This window comes from Gossypium hirsutum, chromosome A04, assembly GCF_007990345.1.
Source record: "Gossypium hirsutum isolate 1008001.06 chromosome A04, Gossypium_hirsutum_v2.1, whole genome shotgun sequence".
In the NCBI taxonomy this organism is placed as follows: domain Eukaryota; kingdom Viridiplantae; phylum Streptophyta; class Magnoliopsida; order Malvales; family Malvaceae; genus Gossypium; species Gossypium hirsutum.
In genome coordinates, this window is record NC_053427.1 from 88580862 (window position 1) to 88598132 (window position 17271).

The 17271-nt window shown below is 33.3% G+C and overlaps 1 protein-coding gene across 1 annotated transcript; it reads right to left on the bottom strand.

The window, feature by feature from the left end:
* Positions 1-10385: 10385 nt before the first annotated feature.
* LOC107911543 (probable cation transporter HKT6) lies at positions 10386-15679 on the bottom strand. The gene is made up of 3 exons (XM_016839378.2): positions 14444-15679; positions 11359-11574; positions 10386-10746 (listed from the first exon to the last, which is right to left on the bottom strand). The coding sequence occupies exons 1-3, from the start codon at positions 15598-15600 to the stop codon at positions 10560-10562; spliced, it is 1560 nt and encodes a 519-aa protein (XP_016694867.2). The 5' UTR covers positions 15601-15679; the 3' UTR covers positions 10386-10559.
* Between the last annotated feature and the right edge of the window lie 1592 nt (positions 15680-17271).

A 17271-nucleotide genomic window follows, 5' to 3' on the forward strand; every position in this document is an offset into this window, starting at 1 on the left:
CCCGTATAGCACCGACCGACCGTTAATAATTTTTTATGACGCTAAGAAGGAGCCGGTGAAACCAAAAGTGATAATCGATGTACCATCTCATTTCCCCTACAATGATAATAAAACAGTACCATGGAAATATGACGTTAATATCGTCACACCTGAAAATGAAAAACCTAAAGCCATGACTGTAAGCGTTGGGGAAGTAGGTCATTTCACTCGTAGTGGAAGATGTTATTCGAAAGAGGTCGAACCAGTGAAGAAGAACAGTGACTTAAAACAGAAAGGAAAAGCATCGATGCACGCGACCGAAGATGAGTATAAAATTATGCCTGAACAAGCACAGGAATTCTCAAAATTTATCAAGCACAGTGAGTACAACGTGGTAGAACAATTGAGTAAGCAGTTAGCGTGAATCTCGGTATTATCTCTACTGTTGAATTCAGAACCACACCGGAACGCTCTGCTGAAAGTGTTAAATCAAGCTTATGTGGGAAACAATATATCCATTGAAAAACTGAATAGGTGGGTGAACAACCTGAATACGGATAATTTCATTTCTTTTAGTGATGATGAAATACCGCCCAATGGTAGAGGTTCAGAGAAAGCATTGCATATCACAACCCGTTGCAAGGGTTATATAATACCGAACATGCTCATCGACATTGGATCGGCACTCAATGTCATGCTTTTGGCCACATTTTCCAGGATTCTGATGGATTTGTCCTATCTAAGGCCCTGCCATTCTACGGTAAGGGCATTCGATGGAACAAGACGAGAAGTCATGGGAAAAATCGAGATCCCTCTGGAAGTGGGTCCCTATATATACGATGTTGAGTTTCAAGTTATGGACATTACACCATCATACAATTGTCTCTTGGGAAAACCTTGGATCCATTCTGCTGGAGCAGTCCCATCATCCCTCCATCAAAAGGTGAAATTCATCATGGATGGCTGTTTGGTCACCGTCGAGGGAGAAGAAGATATTGTAGCATCTATTTCTACCGACATACTATACATTGAAGTGAGTAAAGATGCTTTAGAATGTTCCTTCCGATCCCTTGAATTTGTCAATGCCACATTCGTTGCTGAGGGAAACAGAATTCCCGCGCCAAAACTGTCAAGAAATACCAGGATAAGTGTCAAGCTGACTGTAAGAAGGGGAGCTCGAGCGAGAAAAGGTTTAGGGAGATATCTGCAATGTATAATCAGGGTTCTAAAGCCAGTACACCACAAGGCCCGATACGGTTTGGAGTTCCAGCCAGACATACGTCAAAGAAGAAAATAATGGAAGAAGGACCAAGAAAGAAGGATCGTAAGAACCTTAGGCCGAGAATTGGAATGGGAGCCCATAACGTACCCTCCTTTGTCAAAAACATTTACATCTGCAGGGATGATATAACCCGGACAGGATAATACACGAAGCACGCTGTTATTAATTGAAAGGGGTCTTCAGAATGTTAGTATAAATGTCATTGACAAATGGAGTAGGGCAATTAAAGATGTTTCAACGATATGCCCTTGTCCTCCTGGTTTCATGTTGAACAATTGGACTGCCGAGGACCTTCTAGTAGTTTATAAGTCTTCAGAGTAATGCTCAAACATTAACCCTCTATTGTGTCCTTAGATATAATAGAATTCTTTTGTAAGAGCTTCCATTCGCTCTTTATCATTTAAATGAATATCAATGAAGATGTATTTTGTCACGATCTTTCGTATTATCACTAATTTCATGATCATTTTCTCATTTTATAGCCTATCTGTACATTTGCCTCATACCATGCCATAACATTTCGTTTGTTGGTTCCAATACTGGGATGCCCCTCTATAGTTTCCTTTTCCATTCAACTTTCAGGTGCTCAGATATCAACAGCATGAACAAACCCGTTACGAGTCCTGAAATCAATTTTGAGAAGGCTATTTGTTTAGGAGAATTCGAAGCCGAAGAAAATGTTGAAAACTATGTCTCGTCTCCTGACTTGCTAAGAATGGTGGAACAAGAGGATAAACAAATTTTGCCTCAAGAATCTGTTGAAACAAAAAATTTAGGAACCGAAGAAAGGAAGCAAGAGGTGAAGATTGGGACCTCCATTTCAGGGGGTACCAGGCATAATTTGATTGCTTTGCTCATCGAGTACAAAGATGTATTCGCATGGTCATATCAAGACATGCCAGGATTGGATGAAGATGTAGCAGTCCATAAACTCCAATTAAAGCCAGAATGCAAACCTATTCAACAAAAGCTACGACGGATGAGATCTGAGATGTTGTTGAAAATAAAAGAGGAAGTCAAGAAGCAATTTGATGCTGGCTTCCTACAAGCCTCCAAATATCCATAATGGGTGGCTAATATAGTCCCGGTACCAAAGAAAGACGGCAAAGTAAGAATGTGCGTGGATTATCGTGACCTGAACCGAGCAAGTCCTAAAGATAATTTTCCCTTACCACACATTGACACGTTGGTGGATGACACAACAAAACATTCATTGTTTTCTTTTATGGATGAATTCTCGGGGTATAATCAGATCAAGATGGCCCCTGAGGATATGGAGAAAACTACCTTCGTAATAATGTGGGGAACATTCTGCTACAAGGTGATGCCGTTCGGATTAAAGAATGCTGGGGCAACGTATCAGAGGGCTATGGTAACATTATTCCATGACATGATGCATAAAGAAATAGAGGTCTACGTCGACGATATGATTGCTAAGTCCCGAGGGGAAGAAGAGCATGTAGCAAACCTGAAGAAGTTGTTCGACAGACTGAGAAAGTTTCAGCTAAAGCTCAATCCAGCCAAATGTACGTTTGGGGTTACTTCGGGAAAGTTGCTAGGCTTCATTGTCAGCAAGAGAGGTATCGAGGTTGATAAAGATAAAATAAAAGCCATTTAAGAGTTACCACCCCTAGGCAGTCAGAGGATTTTTAGGGAGATTAAACTACATCGCCCGATTTATCGCTTAACTTACCAACCAATGCGACCCAATCTTTCGACTCCTTCAAAAACATAATCTCGGAGAATGGAACGAGGAGTGCCAAGTGGCTTTTGACAAGATAAAACAGTATTTGTCTAATCCTCTAGTGCTAGTACCATAAATGCCAAGAAGACCATTGATATTGTATTTAACTGTGTTCGAGAATTCAATGGGTTGCGTACTGGGGCAACATGAAGAGTCAGGAAAGAAAGAAAAGGCAATCTACTACCTCAGAAAAAAGTTCACTGAATATGAGGCAAAGTATTCGTCCATAGAAAAATACTGTTGCACACTGGTTTGGGTAGCTCGGAGACTCAGGTAATATATGTTGTATCATACGACATGGCTAATTTCAAAATTGGACCCAATAAAGTACATAATGGAATCACCTGCACTCTTAGGAAGAATGGCACGATGACAGATCTTACTATCAGAATACGACATCGTCTATGTGAGCCGAAAGTTGATAAAAGGGAGCGCAATAGCTGACTTCTTAGCAACTCGAACAACAGAGGAATACGAGCCATTGAGATTTGATTTCCTAGATGAAGACTTGATGTGCATTACAGAAAAAGAATGTGAATCATCAAAAGAAAAGTCATGGAAGATGAGCTTTGATGGTGTATCGAATGCATTGGGGCATGGGATTGGAGCAGTCTTAGTATCACTAGAAGGGAACCATTATCCGTTCACTGCTAGGCTGAACTTCTTCTACACCAATAACATAGCGGAATATGAGGTTTGCATCATGGAACTGCGTGTAGCAATTGAACGAAACATCCAAACTTTAGAGGTATACGGAGACTCAGCATTGGTGATTTATCAAATCCGTGGAGATTGAGAAGTGAGGGATTCAAAATTAGTCAAATACAGTGATCTCGTGGCAGGGTTGATTAAAGAATTCAATGAAATAACTTTTAATTACTTCCCACGAGAAGAAAACCAGTTAGCTGATGCCCTGGCCACTTTGGCTTCAATATTCAAAGCAAACAGAGAAACAGAAATAATGGCTCTTCAAATGAGCATATATGAAGTCCCTGCACATTGTTTCAGCATTGAAAAAGAGCCAGATGGACGGTCATGGTTTCATGATATCTTAGAACACATCAAGAATCAAAGGTATCCCGAGCAAGCAAATGAGAACGACAAAAGGACAATTAGAAGAATGGCAACGGGATTTGTTCTTGATGGGGATATCCTGTATAAAAGAGGAAAAGATCAAGTGCTCTTGAGATGCGTGGATGCTATTGAAGCCAAAAAAATACTTGAAGATGTCCATGAGGGAATCTGTAGGACACATGCCAATGGTTTCACTATGGCCAGGAAGATTATGTGACTAGGTTATTACTGGTTGACAATGGAAAGCGACTGCATTAGTTTTGTAAGAAAATGCCACAAATGTCAAATTTATGGCGATAGGATTCATGTAGCCCCTTCGCCCCTTCATGTCATGACTTCTCCGTGGCCTTTTTCTATGTGGGGCATGGACGTTATAGGGCCAATCTCCCCAAAAGCTTCTAATGGACACCGGTTCATTTTTGTGGTCATTGATTACTTCACAAAATGGATAGAAGCCGCTTCGTTTGCCAATGTGACAAAGACTGCAGTTTACAGGTTTTTGAAAAAGGAAATCATTTGTCGATATGGTTTGCCTAAAATAATCATTTCAGATAACGCCATGAATCTGAACAACAAGATGATGAAGGAGGTGTGTGAACAATTATAAATAAAGTATCATAACTCATCACCCTATCACCCGAAAATGAACGGAGTTGTTGAAGCGGCCAATAAGAATATTAAGAAGATTATTGGGAAAATGACCGAGACATATAAAGACTGTCACGATAAGCTACCATTTGCTTTGTATGCATATCGCACATTTGTGCGGACATCTACGGGAGCAACTCCTTTCTCTCTGGTCTATGGGATGGAAGCTATGCTACCTATCGAAGTTGAGATCCCCTCTCTACGAGTCTTAATAGAGTCGAAATTAGAAGAAGCAGAATGGGTTCGAGCTCGATATGACCAGTTAAACCTCATTGAAGAAAAACGTTTAAAGGCAATCTGTCATGGACAGATGTACCAGAAGAGAATGATCGCAGCCCATGATAAGAAAGTACGGCCAAGAGAATTCCATGAAGGAGAACTTGTACTGAGAAAGATTCTCCCAATATAAAAAGATCTGCGAGGAAAATGGGCACCAAATTGGGAAGGACCATACGTCGTGAAGAAAGCATTCTCGGGTGGAGCTTTGATTCTCACAGAGATGGATGGGAAAGAGTTACCGAATCCAGTGAACTCAGATGCTGTGAAGAAATATTATGCTTAAAAAAGAAAATCAAGATGAAAACTCAAAAAGGGCATCTAAAAAAAAGGATGATCAAGGTGAAAACCCGAAAAGAGCGTCTTGATTAACATAAAAGATTAGGATGAAAACCCGAAAGGGCGTTCTAATAAAGAAAACCCAGGCTTAAAAAAGCAAGGCGTTTTGAACAGTGGGGCAAACAACGAGATTACGGTATTTGAAGCATTTATGAAAGCTCAAAATCTTCTACGCAAGAAGCCATGCTCGAAAAGATTCTTGATAAAGGAACGTGGAAGAGTTCATGCATTGAATATATAGAGCATTTGTATTCGGTGAAATGCGACCCATTCTCTCTTTATGACACTTTTTACTATTCGTTGTTAACTTTCTTTGTTTGTTACCGTTGAAATAAATGAATGTGAGGTATCCTTTTTATCCCTACCAGACTATTTTCATGCATCTCATTGTGTGTTTCATTTACATGATAAATAGTGAAATGACATAATCTAAACAAAAGAATTTGATAAGTACAAGAGCCTCAGAGCAAGGACAGAGTTCAACCAGGGGCAAAAGAGTGATATCTGAGAAACGCAGATTATTCGTGAAACTTGGAGACGGGTACAAAGCCTGAAGAGAAAGTCAAGAGTCAAAGCAATAAACGCAGATCCAAAAAAAAAATCGTGACGAAAAAGGGGCATACGACAAACATGCCTAAGGCGCATTGCATAATCATGTAGGCATAAAGGCATTTAAGACAAACATGTGCATATCATGATAACATCATGCATGACATATACAGGTACTCCAGCAGAGCAAGAAGATATGATAATAGCTACACTGAATCAAAGGAAAAAACGCCTGAGTTCTACCAAATGACAAGTTTTGGTATTTTGATGTTTTAATTTCTATTTTTCAAAAATCAACTTATATTGCAAGAGGTGAGTTAAGCCTTTTAATTTCTGTTTTTCAAAAATCAACACATATTGCGAGAGGTGAGTTGAGCCTCGAGACATATTGAGGTATTTTCAGTTTTTATTTTTCAAAAATCAACTCATATTGCGAGAGGTGAGCTGAGCTTTGGCTCACGTGTTGAGCTACTTTCAATTTCCGTTTTTAAGGTCTGTTTTCAACTCATATTGCGAGAGGTGAGTTGAGCCTCAGGATACGCTGAGGTTTTTTCAAATTCTGTTTTTTCAGTTTATATTTTTTTCAAAAATCAACTCATATTGAGAGAGGTGAGTTGAGCCCTGGGTCACATGCCAAGGTATTTTCAAATTCTGACTTTCAAATTCTGTTTTTAATTTCTACTTGTCAAAAATCAACTCATATTGCGAGAGGTGAGTTGAGTCTCAGGACACGCTGAGGTATTTTAAATTTCTGTTTGTCAAAAATCAACTCATATTGCAAGCGGTGAGTTGAGCCTTGGCTCACGTGTTGAGCCACTTTCAATTTCTGTTTTTAATGTCTGTTTTTAAATCAACTCATATTGCGAGAGGTGAGTTAAGCCTCGGGTCACACATCGAGGTATTTTCAAAATCTGCTTTTAAGTTTCAAAAGCTAACTCATATTGCGAGAGGTGAGTTAAGCTTTGGCTCATGTGTTGAGCTATTTTTAATTTCTATTTTTACTTTCTATTTTAAAGAATCAATTCATATTGCGAGAAATGGGTTGAGCTCAAGATCATGCTGAGTAAAGAATAAAGATTGAAGTTGATTGAAGACGCCAGATTTGGCCTCTTTGAAGTTGCAGTGGAGCAGAAAACAAGACCACAAACCCTATTTCACTGAAGCGATAGAGAAGCGGATCGAAGATGTAGACCTGATCTTTATGAAGCTGCATGGAAGCAGATCGAAGCCACAAATATCATATTCTTAAAGTTACACTGGAGAAGATCGAAGCTACAAGGCGTATATCAGAAGGTGCAATGGGTTGAACCAAAGCTACAATATGCAGTGGACTGAAAGGAGAATATCTGAACAAGAAGAGCACCAATGAAGTCAAGACTCAGCAAGACTGGGCAAAATTGGCCTTTCTTTGTGTCTTTGCTCTATTCTCGTTACACGACAATGAGCAAAGAGGGGCAGCTGTTATAGGCCAATTTTGGGCCGTTTTAAACTATTCAGCCCAATTACATTTCCAAATTAAACCTAAAACTACACATTTAACAACCCCATGCCCAAAACCTAAATACAACATAAACCCAACCTTAACCCATCAGACCCAATACAACAAACTCAATAACTAAACCTACCCAATACCCATTAGCCCAACTAAACCCAACACCCAACAGAAGCCCAAGACCCCAAACCCTAGCCTCTCTTTACCTAACCCTATGTTTGGCGCCGCACCAACCTTCTGCCATCTGACCAGCGCCGCACCAACCCTCTGCCACTGTCACTTCCACAATCAAAGAGACAAAGAAAAACCATTCGATTTTTAGCAAATATTACATTCATCAGCATTTAAATACAATAACATCATCAAATCAGAGATTGAAGAAACAAAAAGAAAAAACCTAAGGTAATTCTTTATTTTTAATCATTGTTTTGTTTTTTTTTCCCTACACATAAATACTAAAAACGTTACAAACATATATAGAAAAAAATATAAAATAAATAAAAAGAAAAAATCAGAAAATTTACCTCTCCGGCCACCGTGTACGGTGGCCGACGTCGGCGCCGGCGAGGCTCCGGTGACGGGACCCCTGGTCGGAGTCCCATCGAAAATTGCTCTGCCCTCACTCTCTCTTCTTTTTTTTTTCTTTCCCAGCCCCAAATGACTTTTTTTCTGATTTAAAGGCTATTTATAGCCCTTGAAAACGGCACCGTTTTGGGTTTAAAACCCAGGGCATAAAATGACGTCGTTTTGCCCTGGGTCGGACCGACCCGACCCGACTCGTTAGGATCCGCGTGTTTTTTTAAGGGAGGGGTTATTTGCGCGTTTAACCCCTCCCCTTTTGTCATAATTTGAAATTAAATCTTTCGTATTTTTTTTAATTTGGCCCTGAAGGTTTCCTTGTTTTACAATCTAACCCCTGTTAACGCGCAGCGTTTTGACCAAGGGTAATATTTCAGTTTTGGTCCCTTCAAATCTCTAGCGTGTTCAAATAAGCCCTCTCCTTTCTTTTTATTTTCAAATTCGCCCAAGATTTCGTTTTCATTTCAAATTGAGTCCTTTTTATATTTAAATTTATTTTCATATCATTTTTGTTATTTTTTTATATTATTACTGTTTATTATTCCTATTATTATTTATTATCAATGTATTATTATAGCTAATGTCATTATTTCTAATATATATATGTATGACGTACATTTTTAAAATATTATAATATATTTGTGCAATATTGTCAGTAAGTTTTTATATTTTTTTATATTAGGTATACATTATGTATTTATTTTAATAATACATCATATACATACCCTTTTATATTATTCTATATATATGTTATTAATATCATACTTTTGTTGTTATGTATATATTTTAATATTTTTAGATATATATATTTTGTAATATTGTATATATATTTCTAATACCATTATATATTATAACATCATTATATATGTACGAATCTATATAGTATACGAATAGTTTTTTTATTATCATTTCTAGTATAAATATATATACATATATCATATAAGTTTATATACATATCATACATGTTTCCTTATTTTTATTTTTATTAATTATATATATTATTACTATTTTATGTATATATTTTCATCTTTATTACTATTGTTGTTAATCTTAGTATATGTTTTCTGTATGTATGTATATATTTCTTGTATATATATAGGTATATATCTCTGTAGTATCGTAATAGGTTTTTTATTATTATTCTCAATGTGTATATACTATGTAAATGTTTTAGTACTATAATATATATGTTTTTATTATATATATACATTACGTATACGTATCTTTTTAATATTATATCTTCATATACGTCATATATATTTCTCATGCTATATTACATTTTACATATTATCTTATAAATACATGTATATATATTATTTTTAACTATCTTATGCACATTATTTTTAACTTACATTATGTATGTATCTCTCATATCATTAGTTGTATATATTTTTTATGTTACCTTATATACATATTATCTTATATTATTATTACTAAGTGTATTTTGTATTTGTTCATGATTTGTCTTTATTTCTTTCATATCATTATTATTGTTTTTCTAATGTTCTAGTATTCCATGTTAACATTTTTCATTAATAATGTCATTGTTTGCATCTTCGATTTATTTTAAATTCTTACTTTATAAATATATATTTTTTTCATGATTTAATTAATAATTAAGGCAATATACCGATTCAACATTAAGCCATCGAATCTCATCGCTATGTTGGATAGAATTTGACGGCTCGTGTTAAAACGGTATACCCTTCTCAAAAAAATGAAAAAATTAAAATTTCTCGTCTTTTCAATTGGATTACGACTGAATGTTATATTGAACTCGTATTTTTTGAAAATCAAGACAACACGTGTTTATAAGATACCAATTTTGGGCGTCGCGAGGGTGCTAATACCTTCCTCGCGCGTAACCGACTCCCGAACCCTAATTTTTCTCTGGATTTTAACGTAGACCTAAACTCAGCCTTTATTTGTTTTAATAAGAGATCTAATAGGTGCCCGATCACACCTAGGAAAAAGGATCGGTGGCGACTCCCTGTTTATTTCAAAAATCAAATGTCAAATCTCAAACTTTTTTTCAATAAATAGCCACAATTAGCGACCAAGCTAAGCCAAAATTTTTACGTCGCTACATCTACTATTGGATAAGAAGATGAAGGAGGAGGAAGAAGAGAAAGAGTAGAAGAATGATAGAATTTTAAAAATATACTTATTTATTTATTTATTAAGCCATTTTTAATAAAAAGTTAATTAACTTATTTTATGAAATGAAAAATTTAAAACACATGGCAAGATATAATTGGTTGATTTTTCTTAAACAACAGTTAAGTTTTGGACTAAAAAACGTAACAATACGATACTTTAAGTACCGAATTGAGATAAAAGAAGTTTAAGTAATAAAATGAAAAACCAAGTACACTTTAAGGGCTAAATTATAAATTAAACCATTTAAAAACTAGACAATTAAATTTAGAAAACATTAATGCTAATGATTCATTAGAAGAGGGATCTACATGTAAAATATCTTTAATTTTACATTCTCATAATTTTTCTTTTGATCAATTAGACGATGATATTTCATGTTTTATTCAGGTAAATCATGCGTACTAAATATAATAAATTTAAAATATCTATATATACAATTAAGAAAACTTCCAAACCATGTTGTATCTCTTTAGTCTACCAAGCATCATCACTACAATGAGAACAGTTTTCCCAGCATCACTCCATCTTCCCACAAATCCATACGATTTGTCCACACAATTAGCCTCATCTTTTAGTCGTAGCTTGCAACTATAACCCATTGAGTATCCCACGTTACCATATGCACTGCACAAGCCGTCCATATCAAACCAAATTATTTTCTAAAACTATATATAATACAAAATTTATTACAAAGTGTTTATTAAATTATATTTATAAATAACTAGATACATGTCATTAGAGGTATTCATGGTCCGAGTTCGGTCAAGTATGGATCTGACTTATGATATTAACACAATTTATATTTGTTCAAGTCTGGTCCAATCTAAAATTTTATCTAAATTTATCCATATTTATAAATGATTATTCCAAACCCATTTAAAGTTTGCCCATATTGTTTTCTAAAATCAATTTATTAAAATTATATATTAATTATAGATTTAATTTTTGCATATGTTATAATTTACATAGTATATATAAATAATATAAAACATTAAAAACTTGAAAAAAGGTCAGGTTAGGATTGAGTTTTGAATATTTAAATTTAAGCTCGACCCATATTTTAAATGGGCCTATTTTTTACCCTAACCCATTTTTTGTGCCTAACATTTTTGCCCAAACTTTTCAATAGCTTAAGTCGACTTTCAAGCTTAGACAGATAACTTAGCCCATAATCAATTTTACATGTCATTATCTTAACCATACTTCAATAGGTAGAAATTGAAGTGATTTGCTTACCTTACCACCTCAAATAGAAAATTGAAGGGAGTGAAGTTAAAGGGATCTTCTTTCATATTTTTCCTCTCTGTTATGCAAATAAGAAACACAAAAATACAAATAGAAGCAAGTTGTGTGAGTAATTCCTTTGCTGTTTTTCCTTTTCTCTTTTCTTGATTTTGTTGCTCTTTCTTCTCATCTTTTACAAAAGGGATGGATGTATAAGGAGGAAAATACCTGTTCAATCATTAAAAAAAATTTATGGAGATCTAATCAATTATAATTTAATTAATAATAGGAGGAAGTAAAATAAGAAGACATAAAAATAAATTTAGTCCTTAATGTTTACTCATTTTGTCATTTTGACTCTTATTCTTCTTTTTGGGTCATTTTGATCCTCAGCTTTTGAAAATTAGTCAAATTGCTTGCTTCCGGATGTAAAAACTGACTGAACTGTTAAAATTTTAAAGGCATTGATGTGGCCACTAGTGTAGTAGTACACGTATAATATGTACAACAGTAATCATGTTCATTCTAATTAATAAGTTCTTTTTTAAAAAAAAAAAGTTTATGAGTACATTCATACGTGCTTGAATAATTATAAGGTATGATGATAAGATTCATTAAAACATTAAATTTTAAATAAAAATCAAATTGGTAAAAGATGTAAATTTGTCATTATGCCTAATTATAACTATAATCAAATCAGTACAATAAAGATACAAGAATAAATCTAGACAATATTGAGACTATATATATATATATATAATTACTTTTACACATAACTCTTCCAATCCTTTAATTGAAGGGAAAACGCGTTCAAGTGCACTTAATCCCATTTTTTTCTAATTATTATAATAATAATATTGTCCTTTCAGCTAAAGTTCATTACAGTTGCGGAGCTAAGGAGAGTAGGCAGGGGCCTGGTCTCCCCTAAAATAGAAAATTTTTCATTGAAGCCCTTTATAATTTATAAAATTTTAAATTAGTAATGGTAAAATTACAATTTAACCCCAAAAAATAATAATAATTTGATTTAATCCTTTAAAAATTATAAAATATAGTCTATTAAAATGAGAAAATTGTATTTTTACTATCGTAAAAATATACAATTTAATTCCGTCCTCCAAAAAAATTTTCTAGTTCTACCACTATTCATTATCGGTAAATATAAGTATATAGTTTATAGATGGAGTTTCATTTATTTTAATAAATTAAGGGGTTTCAAAAACAATTTTTTATTTCGATGTTTGAATTTAAATATGTGAAAATTTAAAAAGGAATCAAAACGAATAATTGATTGTACGATTGTCCCTCCATTTTGACCTCCTCATCTTTTAGGGATTATTTAATTTATTAAGAGTTATGATCCTATGGAACTTGAGGGGTCAAAATGCAGGTACAATCATGTAATCTATTATTAACTTTGATTCCATTTTATTTTATAAAATATTTTTTTCCTATCGGTATAAACTGAAAAAAAGAGATAAATATCAAAATTATATACTAATTTTGGTTTAATGTATAATTTGATACATAAATTTTGATTTAATGTAAATATATATACATGAAACTTTAATTGTAATCAGGGGTAAAGCCAAAAACAAATTTAGGGGCCAAAATTAAATCGTAATTTTTAAAGAATTAAGTCAAAATTTTATCATTTTTGAGAGGCTAAAGTGTAATTTTACCTAATCAACCCCCTAGATTCACCCGATTGCAGTTCAAATATATAAATGAAGCTTTAATTTTGATTCAACTGTACATATATGAAGAAATAAACACATCAATCAAAAATGAAGTTATATTGATAATTATCTTAATGATTTGTGAAAATCGAATTAAATATAAAAATTTAATTTATGAAATTGTACAAAATAAAAATTTATATATAGTATTACACATCGAATCAGAATTCACGAATAATTTTAATTCTAAAAAAACAGAATTATTAATTTAGATATTAAAAAAATGATATTAAATTATTTAAATTTAATCATTTTGATTTATAAAAATAACAACCAAATAGTTCTGATTCCATTTTAATTTATAAAAGTAACATCACATGACAAAGGAATAAGACTGGCCCAAATAATTATTTTTAAAGGTTCAATTAATTTATTTTATTTTATCCAATCATTTATAAAAATTTTCAACATAACAGTCAGATTTTATTCAATATAGTAATGGCCGGAGAAGAAAAGCACAAATTATTAATGATGGATAATGATCCATATAATATACACATACTAATTTTAAATCACCATTAAGATCTATAACTATTAATAAATGTAGTTACCATCTATACTATTAATTTAGAGTTTAATTGAGTTGATATCATTTATCAATCGGATTTTAATTCAGTTGTGAAATTATCAAAATTTTATTATTTTTTATAAAATGAAAGATATTATTTTATAAAATCTAGAAAAATAGATATAGGTAGTGAAATTTAAACTCAAAATATTATAATTTATATATATTTTTTTTATAAATTTATTCTAATTTTTTTCACTCATATGTTCTTAAGCGATATTTAAAAGAGACGTGTGGCAAAATCTCAATCCCGTTTGTGGAATAAAAACTTTTCACCATTTGTGTAGTAAATTTCACAATTATTATTTAATTATTTTTAATATATTAAGATGGGTGATGATGATTGTCATTGATGATCCTAAATGGATAAAGCACCAAATAATAACTAGAAAAATAAGGAATAAAAAAAAATTAACTAAGCAATCAATAAGTGTTGGGTACGTACGAGGTATATGTACCGTCTATGTATAATTATCTAATTATTTTATTAACTACACAGTTTAAGAATAAAAATATATGAAATTTTTAACAAAAAGAATTAATTTATTTTTTATCTATTATACAATAATCAATTTATTTATTTTTTAAATATAAAAAATAAAATAAAATTGAATTTATAATACATGATGTTTTTATCATCGATATATTGCATTTCCAAAAAAGAATTGAAGTTAAAACAAAGGAGTGGCATTACTGAAAAAAAATAATTAGAGGCCCGAAATATTAATGTCTAAAACCGAAAAAGAAATGAATAAAAAATAACTAGGAAGTGAGTGAGAGAGAGACTCACATGATGATGGTGATAACAACCAGTATGACGGTGGACATCGCCGGCAAGTTAACGATTGTTTCGCCGGCTTGGCTTGTATTCACACTTTGAAACAAGACCCCAATTGTTCTCTCAAAAGGATTCAACTCTTTCAAGGATGCCGAGTTCCATTCCATGGCGAAAAACAACAAGGCTTGAACCACCACGAACACCAAAGCTGTGCCGACCACACAACACGACCGCCGTGTCGTAAACAAGTGATGAAACCCAATTTCCCTTGTGTTTTTCAACAAATAATCACAATAATCTCCCACTTTATTCACACATTTCCCCATAACCCATATTGAAAATCTCAAGCACATAGGGAATAATGGGTTCCCTAAAAGAGCTAAAGCAATTATGACTAAGAGGAGACCTGAGTTTTTGTTAAACACCACCATGTTTTCATTTGTAGGAATGAAACCACAATTGGTGAAACTTGAAATAGTGGTGAAAATTGAGAATGTGAATAGGTTTAGTCCTTTGCTTTTTAACGTGCTTCGAGCACTTGAAACAAAGGATACATAAAGAAAAACCATGGCTGAACCTAATATATTAACGATTAAAAGATAACCCAAAATGACAAAACCTAAAAACATGATGGAATGGTACAACAGATGTTCACCATTGTTGAAGGCTTCACCTTGGTTTTGAGCAAGTTGTTCTGGGTTTAGGTTCTCAGGTTTACGGTTTCCCAACTCGATTTCACCATCGTCAATAACATTGTTTTTTTCTGAAATGAAGTTACTGAAGAAAAGGCCAGCCATGGAAGTGAAAACCTCGCCACCTATGAACATCAAAATGGTCATTATAATGAGTTGGGGGTTAGAAAGAATCTCCATTTCGACAGTGGACATGCTCGACACGGTGGTTGCCGACACGGAGGTGAAAAACAAGTCAAATTTCCGAGGTTTAAAAGAATCGGTTCTTGGTTCCAAGACATTGAGACCCCAAAAACCTAACAAAGAAAGGAAAATAAAGTACAAAATGCGAGTCCAAAATGGATTCACACTAAGGACATGGCATAGCCTAGTAAGCTTTGATGAACTATAGCTCAAGGAAACTAGAAATTTTGGCATCTTTTTATGAAAACAAGAACAATATTGGTTCATCTTCATACACCACATTTGTGGAAACATTTTTTTTCTAGGAAAAGGAGCAAAGAAACAAAAGAAAGTGTTTTCCTTTGTTAACAAAGGTGGCAACAAATCATATTCTGTGTTACTAATGTTCATGAATCAAGACTTTAAATAGTGTCTAGATTTTGCCAAAAAAAATTTAAATTAAATTATATAAAAGTATACTTGAATAAAGTGATGGTTAAAATTTTCTGTCAAAACCTATTTTCCATATGTAAGAAAGGTATTACCCTATCTTCTACCCCTAATATTATATCAAAAAAATAAAGTAGAGATTATATTCATGAATCATATTACCTCGTTTTCTACCCCTAATATATATCGTAAAAAAAATAAAGTAGAGATCATATTCATGAATCATATATTTGGAATTAGCTAAAATTAGCTATCTAACAATTTATATGCAATATATATAAACAAATATCAACGGTTTAAATTAACGTGTTCATCAACAACTTGATTAATTTTTCAACTTTTGTTAAGTACAAAGATTAAATTATGATAATGTTAATGAATGGAAAGAAAAACCCTAAAAAATTCTCTCTTTTTCTCCAAGCCTTTACTTATCTTTTGTTTTGCTCAACAGGGGTGCCAACCTTTTTCTGCCTCCCACCAACCCTTTTTTTCTTTCTTTTTCTCATTCACTCCACATGTTTTCTCTCTTTTCAATTTGTAGATCTATTTTGTGAGTATCTTTGTTATCTTCACAAGTTGTGATGAACAAATGACAACACCTGTCATTCGTTAAAACTCCACTGGTCACCAATTGTTTTTCTTAAAAAATGGGTGGCTCTTCGTCAGGTTCTTAATATTTTTATGTTTTGAGTTGTTTTTTTTTCGCAACATTCACACTGCTCTGTTAATAGTAACAGAGCAGAGTAGTATCCAAATAAAAATACAGAAAAATTAAAGCATAGTTCCAGCAGCATTAAAGTACTAAACAAAGCAAAAATCACCACCAAGCTTTAAACAATTGAGTCCGATTTACCCCAGCCAAAGCCAATGAGAACGTCAGGTCGTTTCTATTCCTATCTGTTAGAATTAAGTGACCAAAATTCTTATTTAAATAAAATGCGATGGAAAATAAAATAAAAGTAAAATCCATATAGAACTAGACTTCTTTTATTTTATTTTAGAATAAGGTTTTTTAAACCTTATTAAACTTCATCTATTTTATATTGATTAGGATAAGGTGTTTCAATCCTACTAGAATATAGCGTTACAAGCCTATAAATAGACATAGTCTATTCCTCTTGTATTGATTCAATTTTTCGACATAGTGAATTTTCTTCTCCTCTGCCCGTGGTTTTTTCCCGAAAGGGTTTCCACGTAAAATTTGTGTGTTCTTTATTTTTATTTTATTTTATTTTATTTTTTCTCAAATTGGTATCCGAGCTTCCGGGTTATTCATCTCGATCACGGTAATGGCGTCTTTGAAGTATGAAATTCCACTGTTGGATCGCAACACCAGATTTGCGTTGTGGCAAATTAAGATGCAAGCAGTTCTTGCACAAATGAATCTGGAGGATGCCCTACTAGGGATAGATAAGATGCCTTCGACATTAACAGATGAAGAGAAGAAGCGTAAGGATCGAAAGGTGTTAACACAATTACATCTGCATTTGTCCAACGAAATTTTACAGGATGTGATGAAAGAGAAAACTGCCGCTG